Below are 17,489 nucleotides of genomic sequence, written 5' to 3' on the forward strand. Positions count from 1 at the left end.
AGTCACTGACCTTCTCTCTATTATCCTGCCTGTAGTCACTGACCTTCTCTCTATTATCCTGCCTGTAGTCACTGACCTTCTCTCTATTATCCTGCCTGTAGTCCCTGACCTTCTCTCTATTATCCTGCCTGTAGTCCCTGACCTTCTCTCTATTATCCTGCCTGTAGTCCCTGACCTTCTCTCTATTATCCTGCCTGTAATCCCTGACCTCCTCTCTATTATCCTGCCTGTAGTCCCTGAACTTCTCTCTATTATTCTGCCTGTAATTCCTGACCTCTCTATTATCCTGCCTGTAGTCCCTAACCTTCTCTCTATTTTCTATATGTAGTCCATGACCTTCTCTCTATTATCCTGCCTGTAGTCCCTGACCTTCTCTCTATTATTCTGCCTGTAGTCGCTGACCTTCTCTCTATTATTCTGCCTGTAGTCCATGACCTTCTCTATTATCCTGCCTGTAATCCCTGACCTTCTCTCTATTATTCTGCCTGTAGTCCACAACCTTCTCTCTATTATCCTGCCTGTAGTCCATGACCTTCTCTCTATTATCCTGCCTGTAATCCCTGACCTCCTCTCTATTATCCTGCCTGTAATCCCTGACCTCCTCTCTATTATCCTGCCTGTGGTCCCTGACCTTCTCTCTATTATTCTGCCAGTAATTATTCTGCCTGTAATCCCCGACCTTCTCTCTATTATTCTGCCTGTAGTCCCTGACCTTCTCTCTATTATTCTGCCTGTAGTCACTGACCTTCTCTCTATTATCCTGCCTGTAGTCCATGACATTCTCTCTATTATCCTGCCTGTAGTCTATGACCTTCTCTCTATTATCCTGCCTGTAGTCCCTGACCTCTCTATTATCCTGCCTGTAGTCCATGACTTTCTCTCTATTATCCTGCCTGCAATCCCTAACCTTCTCTTTATTATCCTGCCTGTAGTCCCTGACCTTCTCTCTATTATTCTGCCTGTAGTCCATGACCTTCTCTCTAGTATCCTGCCTGTAGTCCATGACCTTCTCTCTATTATCCTGCCTGTAGTCCCTGACCTTCTCTCTATTATTCTGCCTGTAGTCCCTGACCTTCTCTCTATTATCCTGCCTGTAATCCCTGACCTCCTCTCTATTATCCTGCCTGTAGTCCATGACATTCTCTCTATTATTCTGCCTGTAGTCCATGACCTTCTCTCTATTATCCTGCCTGTAATCCCTGACCTCCTCTCTATTATCCTGCCTGTAATCCCTGACCTCCTCTCTATTATCCTGCCTGTAGTCCATGACCTTCTCTCTATTATCCTGCCTGTAGTCCCTGACCTTCTCTCTATTATTCTGCCTGTAGTCACTGACCTTCTCTCTATTATCCTGCCTGTAGTCTATGACCTTCTCTCTATTATCCTGCATGTAGTCCCTGACCTCTTTATTATCCTACCTGTAGTCCCTGACCTCCTCTCTATTATCCTGCCTGTAGTCCATGACTTTCTCTCTATTATCCTGCCTGCAATCCCTAACCTTCTCTCTATTATCCTGCCTGTAGTCCCTGACCTTCTCTCTATTATTCCGCCTGTAGTCCATGACCTTCTCTCTATTATCCTGCCTGTAGTCCATGACCTCCTCTCTATTATCCTGCCTGTAGTCCCTGACCTTCTCTCTATTATCCTGTCTGTGGTCCCTGACCTTCTCTCTATTATCCTGCCTGTAATCCCTGACCGTCTCTCTATTATTCTGCCTGTAGTCCCTGACCTTCTCTCTATTATCCTGCCTGTAGTCCCTGACCTTCTCTCTATTATCCTGCCTGTAATCCCTGACCGTCTCTCTATTATTCTGCCTGTAGTCCATGACCTTCTCTCTATTATCCTGCCTGTAGTCCATGACCTTCTCTCTATTATCCTGTCTGTGGTCCCTGACCGTCTCTCTATTATTCTGCGTGTAGTCCATGACCTTCTCTCTATTATCCTGCCTGTAGTCCATGACCTTCTCTCTATTATCCTGTCTGTGGTCCCTGACCTTCTCTCTATTATCCTGCCTGTAATCCCTGACCGTCTCTCTATTATTCTGCCTGTAGTTCATGACCTTCTCTCTATTATTCTGCCTGTAGTTCATGACCTCTCCATTATTCTGCCTGTAGTCCCTGACCGTCTCTCTATTATTCTGCCTGTAGTTCATGACCTTCTCTCTATTATTCTGCCTGTAGTTCATGACCTCTCCATTATTCTGCCTGTAGTCCCTAACCTTCTCTCTAATAACCTGCCTGTAATCCCTGATTTTACACTTGAACTCCCAACCCCATCTGTGACCTTTTACCTCTGCCAGGACATTGGTCCAGGAGGCGCAGTGGCCACGACAGAAGCTGACCTCCACATTCTCCAGGTAGCAGCTGCCCTTGGTGATGTTCCTGATTTCAGTGTGAAGTTTGCAGACTGTTGGTCCATCTGTGGAGAGGAAACTCCATTAGTATAGTCCAGAGGTCTATGACTGAGGGCAGGAACTGCCTGAAATGTGTGGGTAACGCACCCTTTCTGCATGCACTTTTAAATATTGTAAATGATTTGCTGTACGAGATTTCCTCCACAGAAAACAGGAAAACGGATTACCAGATACATCAGACACTAGAGCAGTCACTGTCGACGTCCCTACCTGATATCTGCCTCCAGTACATCCCATAATACAACACCATAGATGATCATGCCTGATATCTGCCTCCAGTACATCCCATAATACAGCACCATAGACGTCCCTACCTGATATCTGCCTCCAGTGCATCCCATAATACAACACCATAGATGATCCTGCCTGATATCTGCCTCCAGTACATCCCATAATACAGCACCATAGACGTCCCTACCTGATATCTGCCTCCAGTGCATCCCATAATACAACACCATAGATGATCCTGCCTGATATCTGCCTCCAGGACATCCCATAATACAGCACCATAGATGTCCCTACCTGATATCTGCCTCCAGTACACCCCATAATACAGCACCATAGACGTCCCTACCCGATATCTGCCTTCAGTATATCCCATAATACAGCACCATAGACGTCCCTACCTGACATCTGCCTACGGTACACCCCATAATACAGCACCATAGACGTTCCTACCTGATATCTGCCTTCAGTATATCCCATAATACAGCACCATAGACATCCCTACCTGATATCTGCCTTCAGTATATCCCATAATACAGCACCATAGACGTCCCTACCTGACATCTGCCTCCGGTACACCCCATAATACAGCACCATAGACGTCCCTACCTGATATTTGCCTCCAGTACATCCCATAATACAGCACCATAGACATCCCTACCTGGTATCTGCCTCCAGTACACCCCATAATACAGCACCATAGACATCCCTACCTGGTATCTGCCTTCAGTATATCCCATAATACAGCACCATAGACGTCCCTACCTGACATCTGCCTCCGGTACACCCCATAATACAGCACCATAGACGTCCCTACCTGATATTTGCCTCCAGTACATCCCATAATACAGCACCATAGACATCCCTACCTGGTATCTGCCTCCAGTACATCCCATAATACAGCACCATAGACGTCCCTACCTGATATTTGCCTCCAGTACATCCCATAATATAGCACCATAGATATCCCTACCTGGTATCTGCCTACGGTACATCCCATAATACAGCACCATAGACATCCCTACCTGGTATCTGCCTCCAATACATCCCATAATACGACACCATAGACGTCCCTATCTAATATCTGCCTCTAGTGCATCCCATAATACAGCACCATAGATGTCCCTACCTGATATCTGCCTCCGGCACACAGGACAGCATTCTCCGGGCTCCTGCACCGTCTCTTCTCCCTGTCACAAGGAAACATTACAGAATGATACGGTTTCCCCAGATCTGTAGCCCAGCGGTTATCGGAGCCCTTCCTGTAGGTGACCCTGTGAGAAAAGACGTCCCTAAGTCCATGTGATAGTGAAAGTTATAATGGGATGTGGCGTGAAGACATAGGAGACCACCTAGACTGACAGGAAGCTTCTTCTGGTTAGACGGTCAGGAGCGGAGTCACCCGAGATCCTGTTACTACACTCTAAAAATGGGTCAGGTGTGCTTCATTAAGGCGGCAGACGACAATCTATCGGGGTGAGCGTTTTTCGTGTGTAGTAATAGGAGGTCCAGGCTCTCCGTCATGTGACTACGTCCTGCAGCAGAGGACATTACTTACATGTCTTGATGGTGAGGGTCAAGACATGGCGCCACCCCCCACAGCACGTGTCCAGACATGGCGCCACCCCCCACAGCATGTGTCCAGACATGGCGCCACCCCCCACAGCACGTGTCCAGACATGGCGCCACCCCCCACAGCACGTGTCCAGACATGGCGCCACTGCCCACAGCACGTGTCCAGACATGGCGGCACCCCCCACAGTACGTGTCCAGACATGGCAGCACCCCCCCTACAGTACGTGTCCAGACATAACGGCACCCCCCACAGTACGTGTCCAGACATAATTGCACCCCCCACAGTACGTGTCCAGAAATAACGGCACCCCCCACAGAAATAATGGCGGTTAGGTATCCTCCATTGATCAGTTACCTAAAGGCAGTGGAATCCACTAAGTGGTGGAGCAGCAACTGCACTGCCAGCAACTTAGCCAGGTGGGAGTGCAGTTTGCACACAAGTGGATTGCTGGGTGCGTATTGGTCTTTCCTGCCCATACATTCAATTATGAGTGACTGACCATTAAGGAGATGATGAGGTGGCGAAGTAGTCCGAGCAGGAGAAGCAGTAACCGATGATGACTACTACACTGTACTAATTGTGGATGTGGCCTGGCTACTAGAATGATAACGGGGAGGAGGATGTCCTGCTAGTTTGATTTTCCCAAAAGTATTTGCAACTGGGAGGATTTGAGTAGAACGGTGACACGGGCCGGTATCTGAGGCAGCACATTCCCAGCACCAGGATTCATATTCTAAAAGATTTGATATGATTGGGAATTATGTGATGAAGACTGGGCTGATTCATATTAAAGGGGTCGGCCACTTTCTGGCTTCTGATGACCAATGTGTATATAAGATGACTGTATGGAACTCACCAATATAGCCTCTGTTGATATTCTGTGTCATTTGCTATATTTCAGAAGATATTCTTCCTGGTTGGCCAAGTCATTTATGCTGTACAGTAAAAGGTGCTCTCCATAAAATGGCCGCTGATGGAGGGTCATGTGACCAGGCAAATCACTCAGTCTCCGCCATTAATATCGCCCACACCTGCCCTACACTTTCAACATTGCAAGTGCAGAGGATAGATGTAGTATTTTGAGGGAAGAAGGGTGAGTGATGTGTCTGGAGTTATTTTTGCTTGGTCACATGACCCTCCATGAGCGGCCATCTTATGGACAGGTCTCCTGTGAAGATTTGCCCAACAAGGGGACATGACTTATGAAATATAGCAAACGGCACAGAATACCAGCAAAGTCTATGTTAGTAAGTGTCATGTAGTCAACTTACATGCGCTTTGGTCAAAAGTAGCCAGAAAGTGGCCGACCCCTTTAATATTAAATTAGGTAGTATAACTTCACATGCTGCACAGTCTGACAAATGGCGGCCACCAACCACCCTGAGGTGACCTGAATAAGTTACACACTCTGGCACACCGACTCCTGTCTCTACAACCTGCCTCTCTGTGACATAATTATAACTGTCTATTGTCTTCTCCTCCCTGAGGTGACCTGAATAAGTTACACACTATGGCACACTGACTCCTGTCTCTACAACCGGCCTCTCTGTGACATAATTATAACCGTCTATTGTCTTCTCCTCCCTGAGGTGACCTGAATAAGTAACACACTATGGCACACTGACTCCTGTCTCTACAACCTGCCTCTCTGTGACATAATTATAACTGTCTATTGTCTTCTCCTCCCTGAGGTGACCTGAATAAGTTACACACTATGGCACACTGACTCCTGTCTCTACAACCTGCCTCTCTGTGACATAATTATAACTGTCTATTGTCTTCTCCTCCCTGAGGTGACCTGAATAAGTTACACACTATGGCACACTGACTCCTGTCTCTACAACCTGCCTCTCTGTGACATAATTATAACTGTCTATTGTCTTCTCCTCCCTGAGGTGACCTGAATAAGTAACACACTATGGCACACTGACTCCTGTCTCTACAACCTGCCTCTCTGTGACATAATTATAACTGTCTATTGTCTTCTCCTCCCTGAGGTGACCTGAATAAGTAACACACTATGGCACACTGACTCCTGTCTCTACAACCTGCCTCTCTGTGACATAATTATAACTGTCTATTAGTCTTCTCCTCCCTGAGGTGACCTGAATAAGTTACACACTATGGCACACTGACTCCTGTCTCTACAACCTGCCTCTCTGTGACATAATTATAACTGTCTATTGTCTTCTCCTTCCTGAGGTGACCTGAATAAGTAACACACTATGGCACACTGACTCCTGTCTCTACAACCTGCCTCTCTGTGACATAATTATAACTGTCTATTGTCTTCTCCTCCTGAGGTGACCTGAATAAGTACACACTATGGCACACTGACTCCTGTCTCTACAACCTGCCTCTCTGTGACATAATTATAACTGTCTATTGTCTTCTCCTTCCTGAGGTGACCTGAATAAGTTACACACTACGGCACACTGACTCCTGTCTCTACAACCTGCCTCTCTGTGACATAATTATAACTGTCTATTGTCTTCTCCTCCCTGAGGTGACCTGAATAAGTAACACACTACGGCACACTGACTCCTGTCTCTACAACCGGCCTCTCTGTGACATAATTATAACTGTCTATTGTCTTCTCCTCCCTGAGGTGACCTGAATAAGTAACACACTACGGCACACTGACTCCTGTCTCTACAACCTGCCTCTCTGTGACATAATTATAACTGTCTATTGTCTTCTCCTCCCTGAGGTGACCTGAATAAGTAACACACTATGGCACACTGACTCCTGTCTCTACAACCTGCCTCTCTGTGACATAATTATAACTGTCTATTGTCTTCTCCTCCCTGAGGTGACCTGAATAAGTAACACACTATGGCACACTGACTCCTGTCTCTACAACCTGCCTCTCTGTGACATAATTATAACTGTCTATTGTCTTCTCCTCCTGAGGTGACCTGAATAAGTAACACACTATGGCACACTGACTCCTGTCTCTACAACCTGCCTCTCTGTGACATAATTATAACTGTCTATTGTCTTCTCCTCCCTGAGGTGACCTGAATAAGTAACACACTATGGCACACTGACTCCTGTCTCTACAACCTGCCTCTCTGTGACATAATTATAACTGTCTATTGTCTTCTCCTCCCTGAGGTGACCTGAATAAGTAACACACTATGGCACACTGACTCCTGTCTCTACAACCTGCTTCTCTGTGACATAATTATAACTGTCTATTGTCTTCTCCTCCTTGAGGTGACCTGAATAAGTAACACACTATGGCACACTGACTCCTGTCTCTACAACCTGCCTCTCTGGGACATAATTATAACTGTCTATTGTCTTCTCCTCCCTGAGGTGACCTGAATAAGTAACACACTATGGCACACTGACTCCTGTCTCTACAACCTGCCTCTCTGTGACATAATTATAACTGTCTATTGTCTTCTCCTCCCTGAGATGACCTGAATAAGTCACACAGTATGGCACACTGACTCCTGTCTCTACAGCCTGCCTCTGTGACATAATTATAACTGTCTATTGTCTTCTCCTTCCTAAGGTGGCCTGAATAAGTAACACACTATGGCACACTGACTCGTGTCTCTACAACCTGCCTCTCTGTGACATAATTATAACTGTCTATTGTCTTCTCCTCCCTGAGGTGACCTGAATAAGTACACACTATGGCACACTGACTCCTGTCTCTACAACCTGCCTCTCTGTGACATAATTATAACTGTCTATTGTCTTCTCCTCCCTGAGGTGACCTGAATAAGTTACACACTATGGCACACTGACTCCTGTCTCTACAACCTGCCTCTCTGTGACATAATTATAACTGTCTATTGTCTTCTCCTCCCTGAGGTGACCTGAATAAGTTACACACTATGGCACACTGACTCCTGTCTCTACAACCTGCCTCTATGTGACATAATTATAACTGTCTATTGTCTTCTCCTCCCTGAGGTGACCTGAATAAGTAACACACTATGGCACACTGACTCCTGTCTCTACAACCTGCCTTCTCTGTGACATAATTATAACTGTCTATTGTCTTCTTCTCTCCTGAGGTGACCTGAATAAGTAACACACTATGGCACACTGACTCCTGTCTCTACAACCTGCCTCTCTGTGACATAATTATAACTGTCTATTGTCTTCTCCTCCTGAGGTGACCTGAATAAGTAACACACTATGGCAAACTGACTCCTGTCTCTACAACCTGCCTCTATGTGACACTAATTATAACTGTCTATTGTCTTCTCCTCCCTGAGGTGACCTGAATAAGTTACACACTATGGCACACTGACTCCTGTCTCTACAACCTGCCTCTCTGTGACATAATTATAACTGTCTATTGTCTTCTCCTCCCTGAGGTGACCTGAATAAGTAACACACTATGGCACACTGACTCCTGTCTCTACAACCTGCCTCTATGTGATATAATTATAACTGTCTATTGTCTTCTCCTCCCTGAGGTGACCTGAATAAGTTACACACTATGGCACACTGACTCCTGTCTCTACAACCTGCCTCTCTGTGACATAATTATATCTGTCTATTGTCTTCTCCTCCCTGAGGTGACCTGACTAAGTAACACACTATGGCACACCGACTCCTGTCTCTACAACCTGCTTCTCTGTGACATCATTATAACTGTCTATTGTCTTCTCCTCCTTGAGGTGACCTGAATAAGTAACACACTATGGCACACTGACTCCTGTCTCTACAACCTGCCTCTCTGGGACATAATTATAACTGTCTATTGTCTTCTCCTTCCTGAGGTGACCTGAATAAGTAACACACTATGGCACACTGACTCCTGTCTCTACAACCTGCCTCTCTGTGACATCATTATAACTGTCTATTGTCTTCTCCTCCCTGAGGTGACCTGAATAAGTTACACACTATGGCACACTGACTCCTGTCTCTACAACCTGCCTCTCTGTGACATAATTATAACTGTCTATTGTCTTCTCCTCCCTGAGGTGACCTGAATAAGTAACACACTATGGCACACTGACTCCTGTCTCTACAACCTGCCTCTCTGTGACATAATTATAACTGTCTATTGTCTTCTCCTCCCTGAGGTGACCTGAATAAGTAACACTCTATGGCACACTGACTCCTGTCTCTACAACCTGCCTCTCTGTGACATAATTATAACCGTCTATTGTCTTCTCCTCCCTGAGGTGACCTGAATAAGTAACACACTATGGCACACTGACTCCTGTCTCTACAACCTGCCTCTCTGTGACATAATTATAACTGTCTATTGTCTTCTCCTCCTTCCTGAGGTGACCTGAATAAGTAACACACTATGGCACACTGACTCCTGTCTCTACAACCTGCCTCTCTGTGACATAATTATAACTGTCTATTGTCTTCTCCTCCCTGAGGTGACCTGAATAAGTAACACACTATGGCACACTGACTACTGTCTCTACAACCTGCCTCTCTGTGACATAATTATAACTGTCTATTGTCTTCTCCTCCCTGAGGTGACCTGAATAAGTAACACACTATGGCACACTGACTCCTGTCTCTACAACCTGCCTCTCTGTGACATAATTATAACTGTCTATTGTCTTCTCCTCCCTGAGGTGTCCTGAATAAGTAACACCCTATGGCACATTGACTCCTGTCTCTACAACCTGCCTCTCTGTGACATAATTATAACTGTCTATTGTCTTCTCCTCCCTGAGGTGACCTGAATAAGTAACACCCTATGGCACACTGACTCCTGTCTCTACAACCTGCCTCTCTGTGACATAATTATATCTGTCTATTGTCTTCTCCTCCCTGAGGAGACCTGAATAAGTTGCACACTAGGGCACACTGACTCCTGTCTCTACAACCTGCCTCTCTGTGACATAATTATAACTGTCTATTGTCTTCTCCTCCCTGAGGTGACCTGAATAAGTAACACACTATGGCACACTGACTCCTGTCTCTACAACCTGCCTCTCTGTGACATAATTATAACCGTCTATTGTCTTCTCCTCCCTGAGGTGACCTGAATAAGTTACACACTATGGCACACTGACTCCTGTCTCTACAACCTGCCTCTCTGTGACATAATTATAATTGTCTATTGTCTTCTCCTCCCTGAGGTGACCTGAATAAGTTACACACTATGGCACACTGACAACTGTCTCTACAACCTGCCTCTCTGTGACATAATTATATCTGTCTATTGTCTTCTCCTCCCTGAGGCGACCTGAATAAGTTACACACTATGGCACACTGACTCCTGTCTCTACAACCTGCCTCTATGTGATATAATTATAACTGTCTATTGTCTTCTCCTTCCTGAGGTGACCTGAATAAGTAACACACTATGGCACACTGACTCCTGTCTCTACAACCTGCCTCTATGTGATATAATTATAACTGTCTATTGTCTTCTCCTTCCTGAGGTGACCTGAATAAGTAACACACTATGGCACACTGACTCCTGTCTCTACAACCTGCCTCTCTGTGACATAATTATAACTGTTTATTGTCTTCTCCTCCCTGAGGTGTCCTGAATAAGTAACACACTATGGCACACTGACTCCTGTCTCTACAACCTGCCTCTCTGTGACATAATTATAACTGTCTATTGTCTTCTCCTCCCTGAGGTGACCTGAATAAGTTACACACTACGGCACACTGACTCCTGTCTCTACAACCTGCCTCTCTGGGACATAATTATAACTGTCTATTGCCTTCTCCTCCCTGAGGTGACCTGAATAAGTAACACACTATGGCACACTGACTCCTGTCTCTACAACCTGCCTCTCTGGGACATAATTATAACTGTCTATTGTCTTCTCCTCCTTGAGGTGACCTGAATAAGTAACACACTATGGCACACTGACTCCTGTCTCTACAACCTGCCTCTCTGTGACATAATTATAACTGTCTATTGTCTTCTCCTCCCTGAGGTGACCTGAATAAGTTACACACTATGGCACACTGACTCCTGTCTCTACAACCTGCCTCTCTGTGACATAATTATATCTGTCTATTGTCTTCTCCTCCCTGAGGTGACCTGAATAAGTTACACACTATGGCACACTGACTCCTGTCTCTACATCCTGCCTCTCTGTGACATAATTATATCTGTCTATTGTCTTCTCCTCCCTGAGGTGACCTGAATAAGTTACACACTATGGCACACTGACTCCTGTCTCTACAACCTGCCTCTATGTGACATAATTATATCTGTCTATTGTCTTCTCCTCCCTGAGGTGACCTGAATAAGTTACACTCTATGGCACACTGACTCCTGTCTCTACAACCTGCCTCTCTGTGACATAATTATAACTGTCTATTGTCTTCTCCTCCATGACCCCAGGCCTGCCATATTCTGTGTTATAAGACCTCTATCTACCAGACGCGCTATCTGTCCAATGTACACACCCAGAAAGACATGGCCGATCCTGGCTGGCCTCTTATATAGTGCCTATGACACATCCACTGACATCACAGCTTTAGTCTCTCATAATTGGCTGAGGCTGACTGCAAGGCATTATGGGCAATGCCACCCGTACTGGGTCATATGATGCTCCTTCATCTTCTCATCTTCCCTGTATACAAATTTATATGGTGGATGCCATTTTGAGAACTTTGTGTGGGACGAATCCCAAAAGTACGGATTTATTGGAAGACAAAATTATTCAGAAATTCGCAACAAATCTGATTAGTGTGAAATTAATTCACTCATCTCTAGTCATTATCCCGGTACCTGTGTGATGTCATAGCCCCGGAATCTGTGTGATGTCATTGCCCCGTCACCTGTGTGATGTCACAGCCCCGTCACCTGTGTGATGTCACAGCCCCGTCACCTGTGTGATGTCACAGCCCCGGAATCTGTGTGATGTCATTGCCCCGGTATCTGTGTGATGTCACAGCCCCGTCACCTGTGTGATGTCACAGCCCCGTCACCTGTGTGATGTCACAGCCCCGTCACCTGTGTGATGTCACAGCCCCGTCACCTGTGTGGTGTAACAGCCCCGGTACCCGTGTGATGTCACTGCCCCGATACCCGTGTGATGTCACTGCCCCGGTACCCGTGTGATGTCACAGCCCCGGTATCCGTGTGATGTCACAGCCCCGGTTCCCGTGTGATGTCACAGCCCCGGTACCCGTGTGATGTCACAGCCCCGGTACCCGTGTGATGTCACAGCCCCGGTACCCGTGTGATGTCACAGCCCCGGTACCCGTGTGATGTCACAGCCCCGGTACCCGTGTGATGTCACAGCCCCGGTATCCGTGTGATGTCACAGCCCCGGTACCCGTGTGATGTCACAGCCCCGGTTCCCGTGTGATGTCACAGCCCCGGTACCCGTGTGATGTCACAGCCCCGGTACCCGTGTGATGTCACAGCCCCGGTACCCGTGTGATGTCACAGCCCCGGTACCCGTGTGATGTCACAGCCCCGGTACCCGTGTGATGTCACAGCCCCGGTACCCGTGTGATGTCACAGCCCCGGTACCCGTGTGATGTCACAGCCCCGGTACCCGTGTGATGTCACAGCCCGGTATCCGTGTGATGTCACAGCCCCGGTATCCGTGTGATGTCACAGCCCCGGTATCCGTGTGATGTCACAGCCCCGGTATCCGTGTGATGTCACAGCCCGGTACCCGTGTGATGTCACAGCCCCGGTACCCGTGTGATGTCACAGCCCCGGTACCCGGTGATGTCACAGCCCGGTACCCGTGTGATGTCACAGCCCCGGTACCCGTGTTAGATCACAGCCCCGGTACCCGTGTGATGTCACAGCCCCGGTACCCGTGTGATGTCACAGCCCCGGTATCCGTGTGATGTCACAGCCCCGGTATCCGTGTGATGTCACAGCCCCGGTATCCGTGTGATGTCACAGCCCCGGTATCCGTGTGATGTCACAGCCCCGGTACCCGTGTGATGTCACAGCCCCGGTACCCGTGTGATGTCACAGCCCCGGTACCTGTGTGATGTCACAGCCCCGGTATCAGCTCCTCACCTCGGCACAGTGGGGCGGTGGACACTGCGCAGCGCAGACTCCGATCCCATTTACACAGCGACATATCTGACACCCGTCCTGCCAGTCCGCTCCGGGCTGTACAAAATACAATCATTAATGTGTGAGCTTCATCAGGAATAATGATGGGGCGTCTGCGAGGAAGGAATCTCTCCGTGGGCAGGATGATGGGGGTTACTCACCGGGTACACCTGTTGTCCATGCTTGCACTCGCAGTCTTCCGCTCTGACACACATCCCGCTGCTGCTGCGGTACCTTCCTGCCTCACACACACAGCCGCCCGGGGCCCCCGCACTGCAGCTCCGGCCCCGCTCTCCATAAACCTGCTGACAAGTCCGTTCACAGAAGTCTTCACCCGGGAGCGTCCGCCTCCACCGCTCCCCAGGGGGACAACCTGCACACAGGGGAGTCACACAGCTGAGCATCAGTATACTCAGCGTCGAGCATCGGTATACTCAGCGCCGGGCATCGGTATACTCAGCGCCGAGCATCGGTATACTCAGCGCCGAGCATCGGTATACTCAGCGCCGAGCATCGGTATACTCAGCGCCGAGCATCGGCATACTCAGCGCCGAGCATTGCATCGGCATACTCAGCGCCGAGCATCGGCATACTCAGCGCCGGGCATCGGTATACTCAGCGACGGGCATCGGTATACTCAGCGACGGGCATCGGTATACTCAGCGACGAGCATCGGTATACTCAGCGCCGGGCATCGGTATACTCAGCGCCGGGCATCGGCATACTCAGCGCCGAGCATCGGCATACTTAGCGCCGAGCATCGGCATACTCAGCGCCGGGGGCCGAGCATCGGTATACCCAACGCTGGGCATCGGTATACTCAGAGCCGTGCATCGGTATACTCAGCGCCGGGCATCGGTATACTCAGCGCCGGGCATCGGTATACTCAGCGCCGGGCATCGGTATACTCAGCGCCGGGGCCGAGCATCGGTATACTCAGAGCTGGGCATCGGTATACTCAGCGCCGGGCATCGGTATACTCAGCGCCGGGCATCGGTATACTCAGCGCCGGGGCCGAGCATCGGTATACTCAGCGCCGGGCATCGGTATACTCAGCGCCGAGCATTGGTATACTCAGCGCCGAGCATTGGTATACTCAGCGCCGAGCATTGGTATACTCAGCGCCGGACATCGGTATATTCAGCGCCAGGGCCGAGCATCAGTATACCCAGCGCCGGGCATCGGTATACTCAGAGCCGTGCATCGGTATACTCAGTGCCGGGGCCGAGCATCGGTATACTCAGAGCTGGGCATCGGTATACTCAGCGCCGGGCATCGGTATACTCAGCGCCGGGCATCGGTATACTCAGCGCCGGGGCCGAGCATCGGTATACTCAGCGCCGGGCATCGGTATACTCAGCGCCGAGCATCGGTATACTCAGCGCCGAGCATTGGTATACTCAGCGCCGGACATCGGTATACTCAGCGCCGGACATCGGTATACTCAGCGCCGGGGCCGAGCATCAGTATACCCAGCGCCGGTATACTCAGAGCCGTGCATCCGTATACTCAGTGCCGGGCATCGGTATACTCAGCGCCGGGCATCGGTATACTCAGTGCCGGGCATCGGTATACTCAGCGCTGGGCATCGGTATACTCAGCGCCGGGTATCGGTATACTCAGCGCCGGGCATCGGTATACTCAGCGCCGGGCATCGGTATACTCAGCGCCGAGCATCGGTATACTCAGCGCCGGGCATCGGTATACTCAGCGCCGGGCATCGGTATACTCAGCGCCGAGCATCGGTATACTCAGCGCCGAGCATCGGTATACTCAGCGCCGAGCATCGGTATACTCAGCGCCGGGCATCGGTATATACTGTGTACAGTGCATCAGCTGGACCCCAATATTTTGGGACTACTCACTGCAGTCGGGGAGCTCACACGGTCTCTGCCGGGTCGGGGGTCCGGCACATTCCTCGCCGTCGTACAGCCGCGGACGTATCTGCTGTCGCTGGGAGGTTTGGACTCCAATTCCACAAGTGACAGAACATAAACTCCAGGCCGACCACTGCGACCACTGACAGTCCACTGCAAGAAAGACACGTCACTCACCCCGCACAACAATGAGCACCTACCACCACACTGCAGAGCATCTCACCGTCACAGTCCTGAGAGGAGCAGACAAAGCTTCCAGTATGACAAGTGCTGCAGGAGAAAGGACACTTCTATTAGAGGGATGTTACCGCTCCCTGCCCCCGTCATCACTCCGTGCAGTGCACCTGCCCCTGTCACCACTCCGTGCAGTGCACCTGCCCCCGTCACCATTCCGTGCAGTGCACCTGCCCCGTCACCACTCCGTGCAGTGCACCTTCCCCCATCATCACTCCGTGCAGTGCACCTGCCCCTGTCACCACTCCGTGCAGTGCACCTGCCCCTGTCACCACTCCGTGCAGTGCACCTGCCCCCGACACCACTCCATGCAGTGCACCTGCCCCGTCACCACTCCGTGCAGTGCACCTGCCCCTGTCACCACTCCGTGCAGTGCACCTGCCCCGTCACCACTCCGTGCAGTGCACCTGCCCCCGTCACCACTCCGTGCAGTGCACCTGCCCCGTCACCACTCCGTGCAGTGCACCTGCCCCGTCACCACTCCGTGCAGTGCACCTGCCCCCGTCTCCACTCCGTGCAGTGCACCTGCCCCTGTCACCACTCCGTGCAGTGCACCTGCCCCTGTCACCACTCCGTGCAGTGCACCTGCCCCTGTCACCACTCCGTGCAGTGCACCTGCCCCTGTCACCACTCCGTGCAGTGCACCTGCCCCTGTCACCACTCCGTGCAGTGCACCTGCCCCGTCACCACTCCGTGCAGTGCACCTGCCCCCGTCACCACTCCGTGCAGTGCACCTGCCCCGTCACCACTCCGTGCAGTGCACCTGCCCCGTCACCACTCCGTGCAGTGCACCTGCCCCCGTCACCACTCCGTGCAGTGCACCTGCCCCCGTCACCACTCCGTGCAGTGCCCCTGTTATCAGTCCCTGCACTGCACCTGCCCCCCTGTTATCACTCTGTTCACTGCATCTACCCCTGTTATCAGTCCCTGCACTGCACCTGCCCCTGTTATCAGTCCCTGCACTGCACCTGCCCCTGTTATCAGTCCCTGCACTGCACCGGCCCCCGTTGTCACTCCCCCCCGCCCGCCCGCCTCTTACCAGTTATTGCACTGGTAATGCACAGTTGTGCCCGTCGGGTATTCTCTTGTTCTTTCTTCCAGGGTGAGATTCTCCGTCCAGAGGTCGGACACTGAGGGGAGGACACAAGGGCATTCCTCTGGGGCCACACACTGGTCACCCTGCAAAACCTGGACACAAAGACCCTGATATTAGAGCAGCAGGATAATGACTACTACTCCAGCTACAGTGACCATGAGGAGGGCACTACTGCCCCATCATCTTATCGGCTCTGTGTGTGTATGTGATCAGCTGTTAGTGGGACTGATGCTCCTGCTACAGACACACTATAACTCCCAGCATGCCCTGCTCATAGGACCCTGGAGCTGTGTCATACCCGTGTGCTGGTTCCAGGAGGCTCGCTGCACCTCGTGCCTCACATATGAGAGGAGCTGGTGTATAAGTGGTGTGCGCTCTCCCAGGGGCCCTATAGACACCACAGGGGCCCCTAGAGCTCAATCACCCACCTTTCCTGGGGGACAAGAGCAGCCCGGCTCACAGGCCTCACTGACACACAGGGACTCCGGTCGGAGGTCAGCGCAGGCGCGGGGGCAGGAACTGGCGCAGGCGCTGAAGACCTGATCCCCAGGACAATCTGTGAAGACAAGAGAAGGAGATCAGTATATACTGTATACTGGATGTATACACCACCGGACCTATGTGCCGATCTGTGTACCGCCCTCTATGCTGATCTGTATACCGCCCTCTATGCTGATCTGTATACCGCCCTCTATACCGATCTGTATACCCCCCTCTATACTGATCTGTATACCGCCATCTATGCTGATCTGTATACCGCCCTCTATACTGATCTGTATACCGCCCTCTATACCGATCTGTATACCGCCCTCTATACCGATCTGTATACCGCCCTCTATACCGATCTGTATACCGCCCTCTATACCGATCTGTATACCGCCCTCTATACCGATCTGTATACCGCCCTCTATACCGATCTGTATACCGCCATCTATGCTGATCTGTATACCGTCCTCTATACCGATCTGTATACCGCCCTCTATACTGATCTGTATACCGCCCTCTATACTGATCTGTATACCGTCCTCTATACCGATCTGTATACCGCCATCTATGCCGATCTGTATACCGCCCTC

General features: G+C 50.2%; 1 protein-coding gene across 1 annotated transcript in view; it reads right to left on the minus strand.

Moving 5' to 3' along the window:
• Positions 1–1,414: 1,414 nt before the first annotated feature.
• LOC122926348 (SCO-spondin-like) overlaps positions 1,415–17,489 on the minus strand; it is a 199,474-nt gene continuing 183,399 nt past the window's right edge. Inside the window, 8 exon segments of the mRNA XM_044277723.1 lie at positions 1,415–2,418; positions 3,768–3,828; positions 13,168–13,263; positions 13,368–13,579; positions 15,072–15,236; positions 15,307–15,353; positions 16,357–16,505; positions 16,842–16,969. Of these exon segments, the coding sequence (XP_044133658.1) occupies positions 1,415–2,418; positions 3,768–3,828; positions 13,168–13,263; positions 13,368–13,579; positions 15,072–15,236; positions 15,307–15,353; positions 16,357–16,505; positions 16,842–16,969 (1,862 nt within the window).

This window comes from Bufo gargarizans, chromosome 2, assembly GCF_014858855.1.
Source record: "Bufo gargarizans isolate SCDJY-AF-19 chromosome 2, ASM1485885v1, whole genome shotgun sequence".
NCBI lineage: Eukaryota > Metazoa > Chordata > Amphibia > Anura > Bufonidae > Bufo > Bufo gargarizans.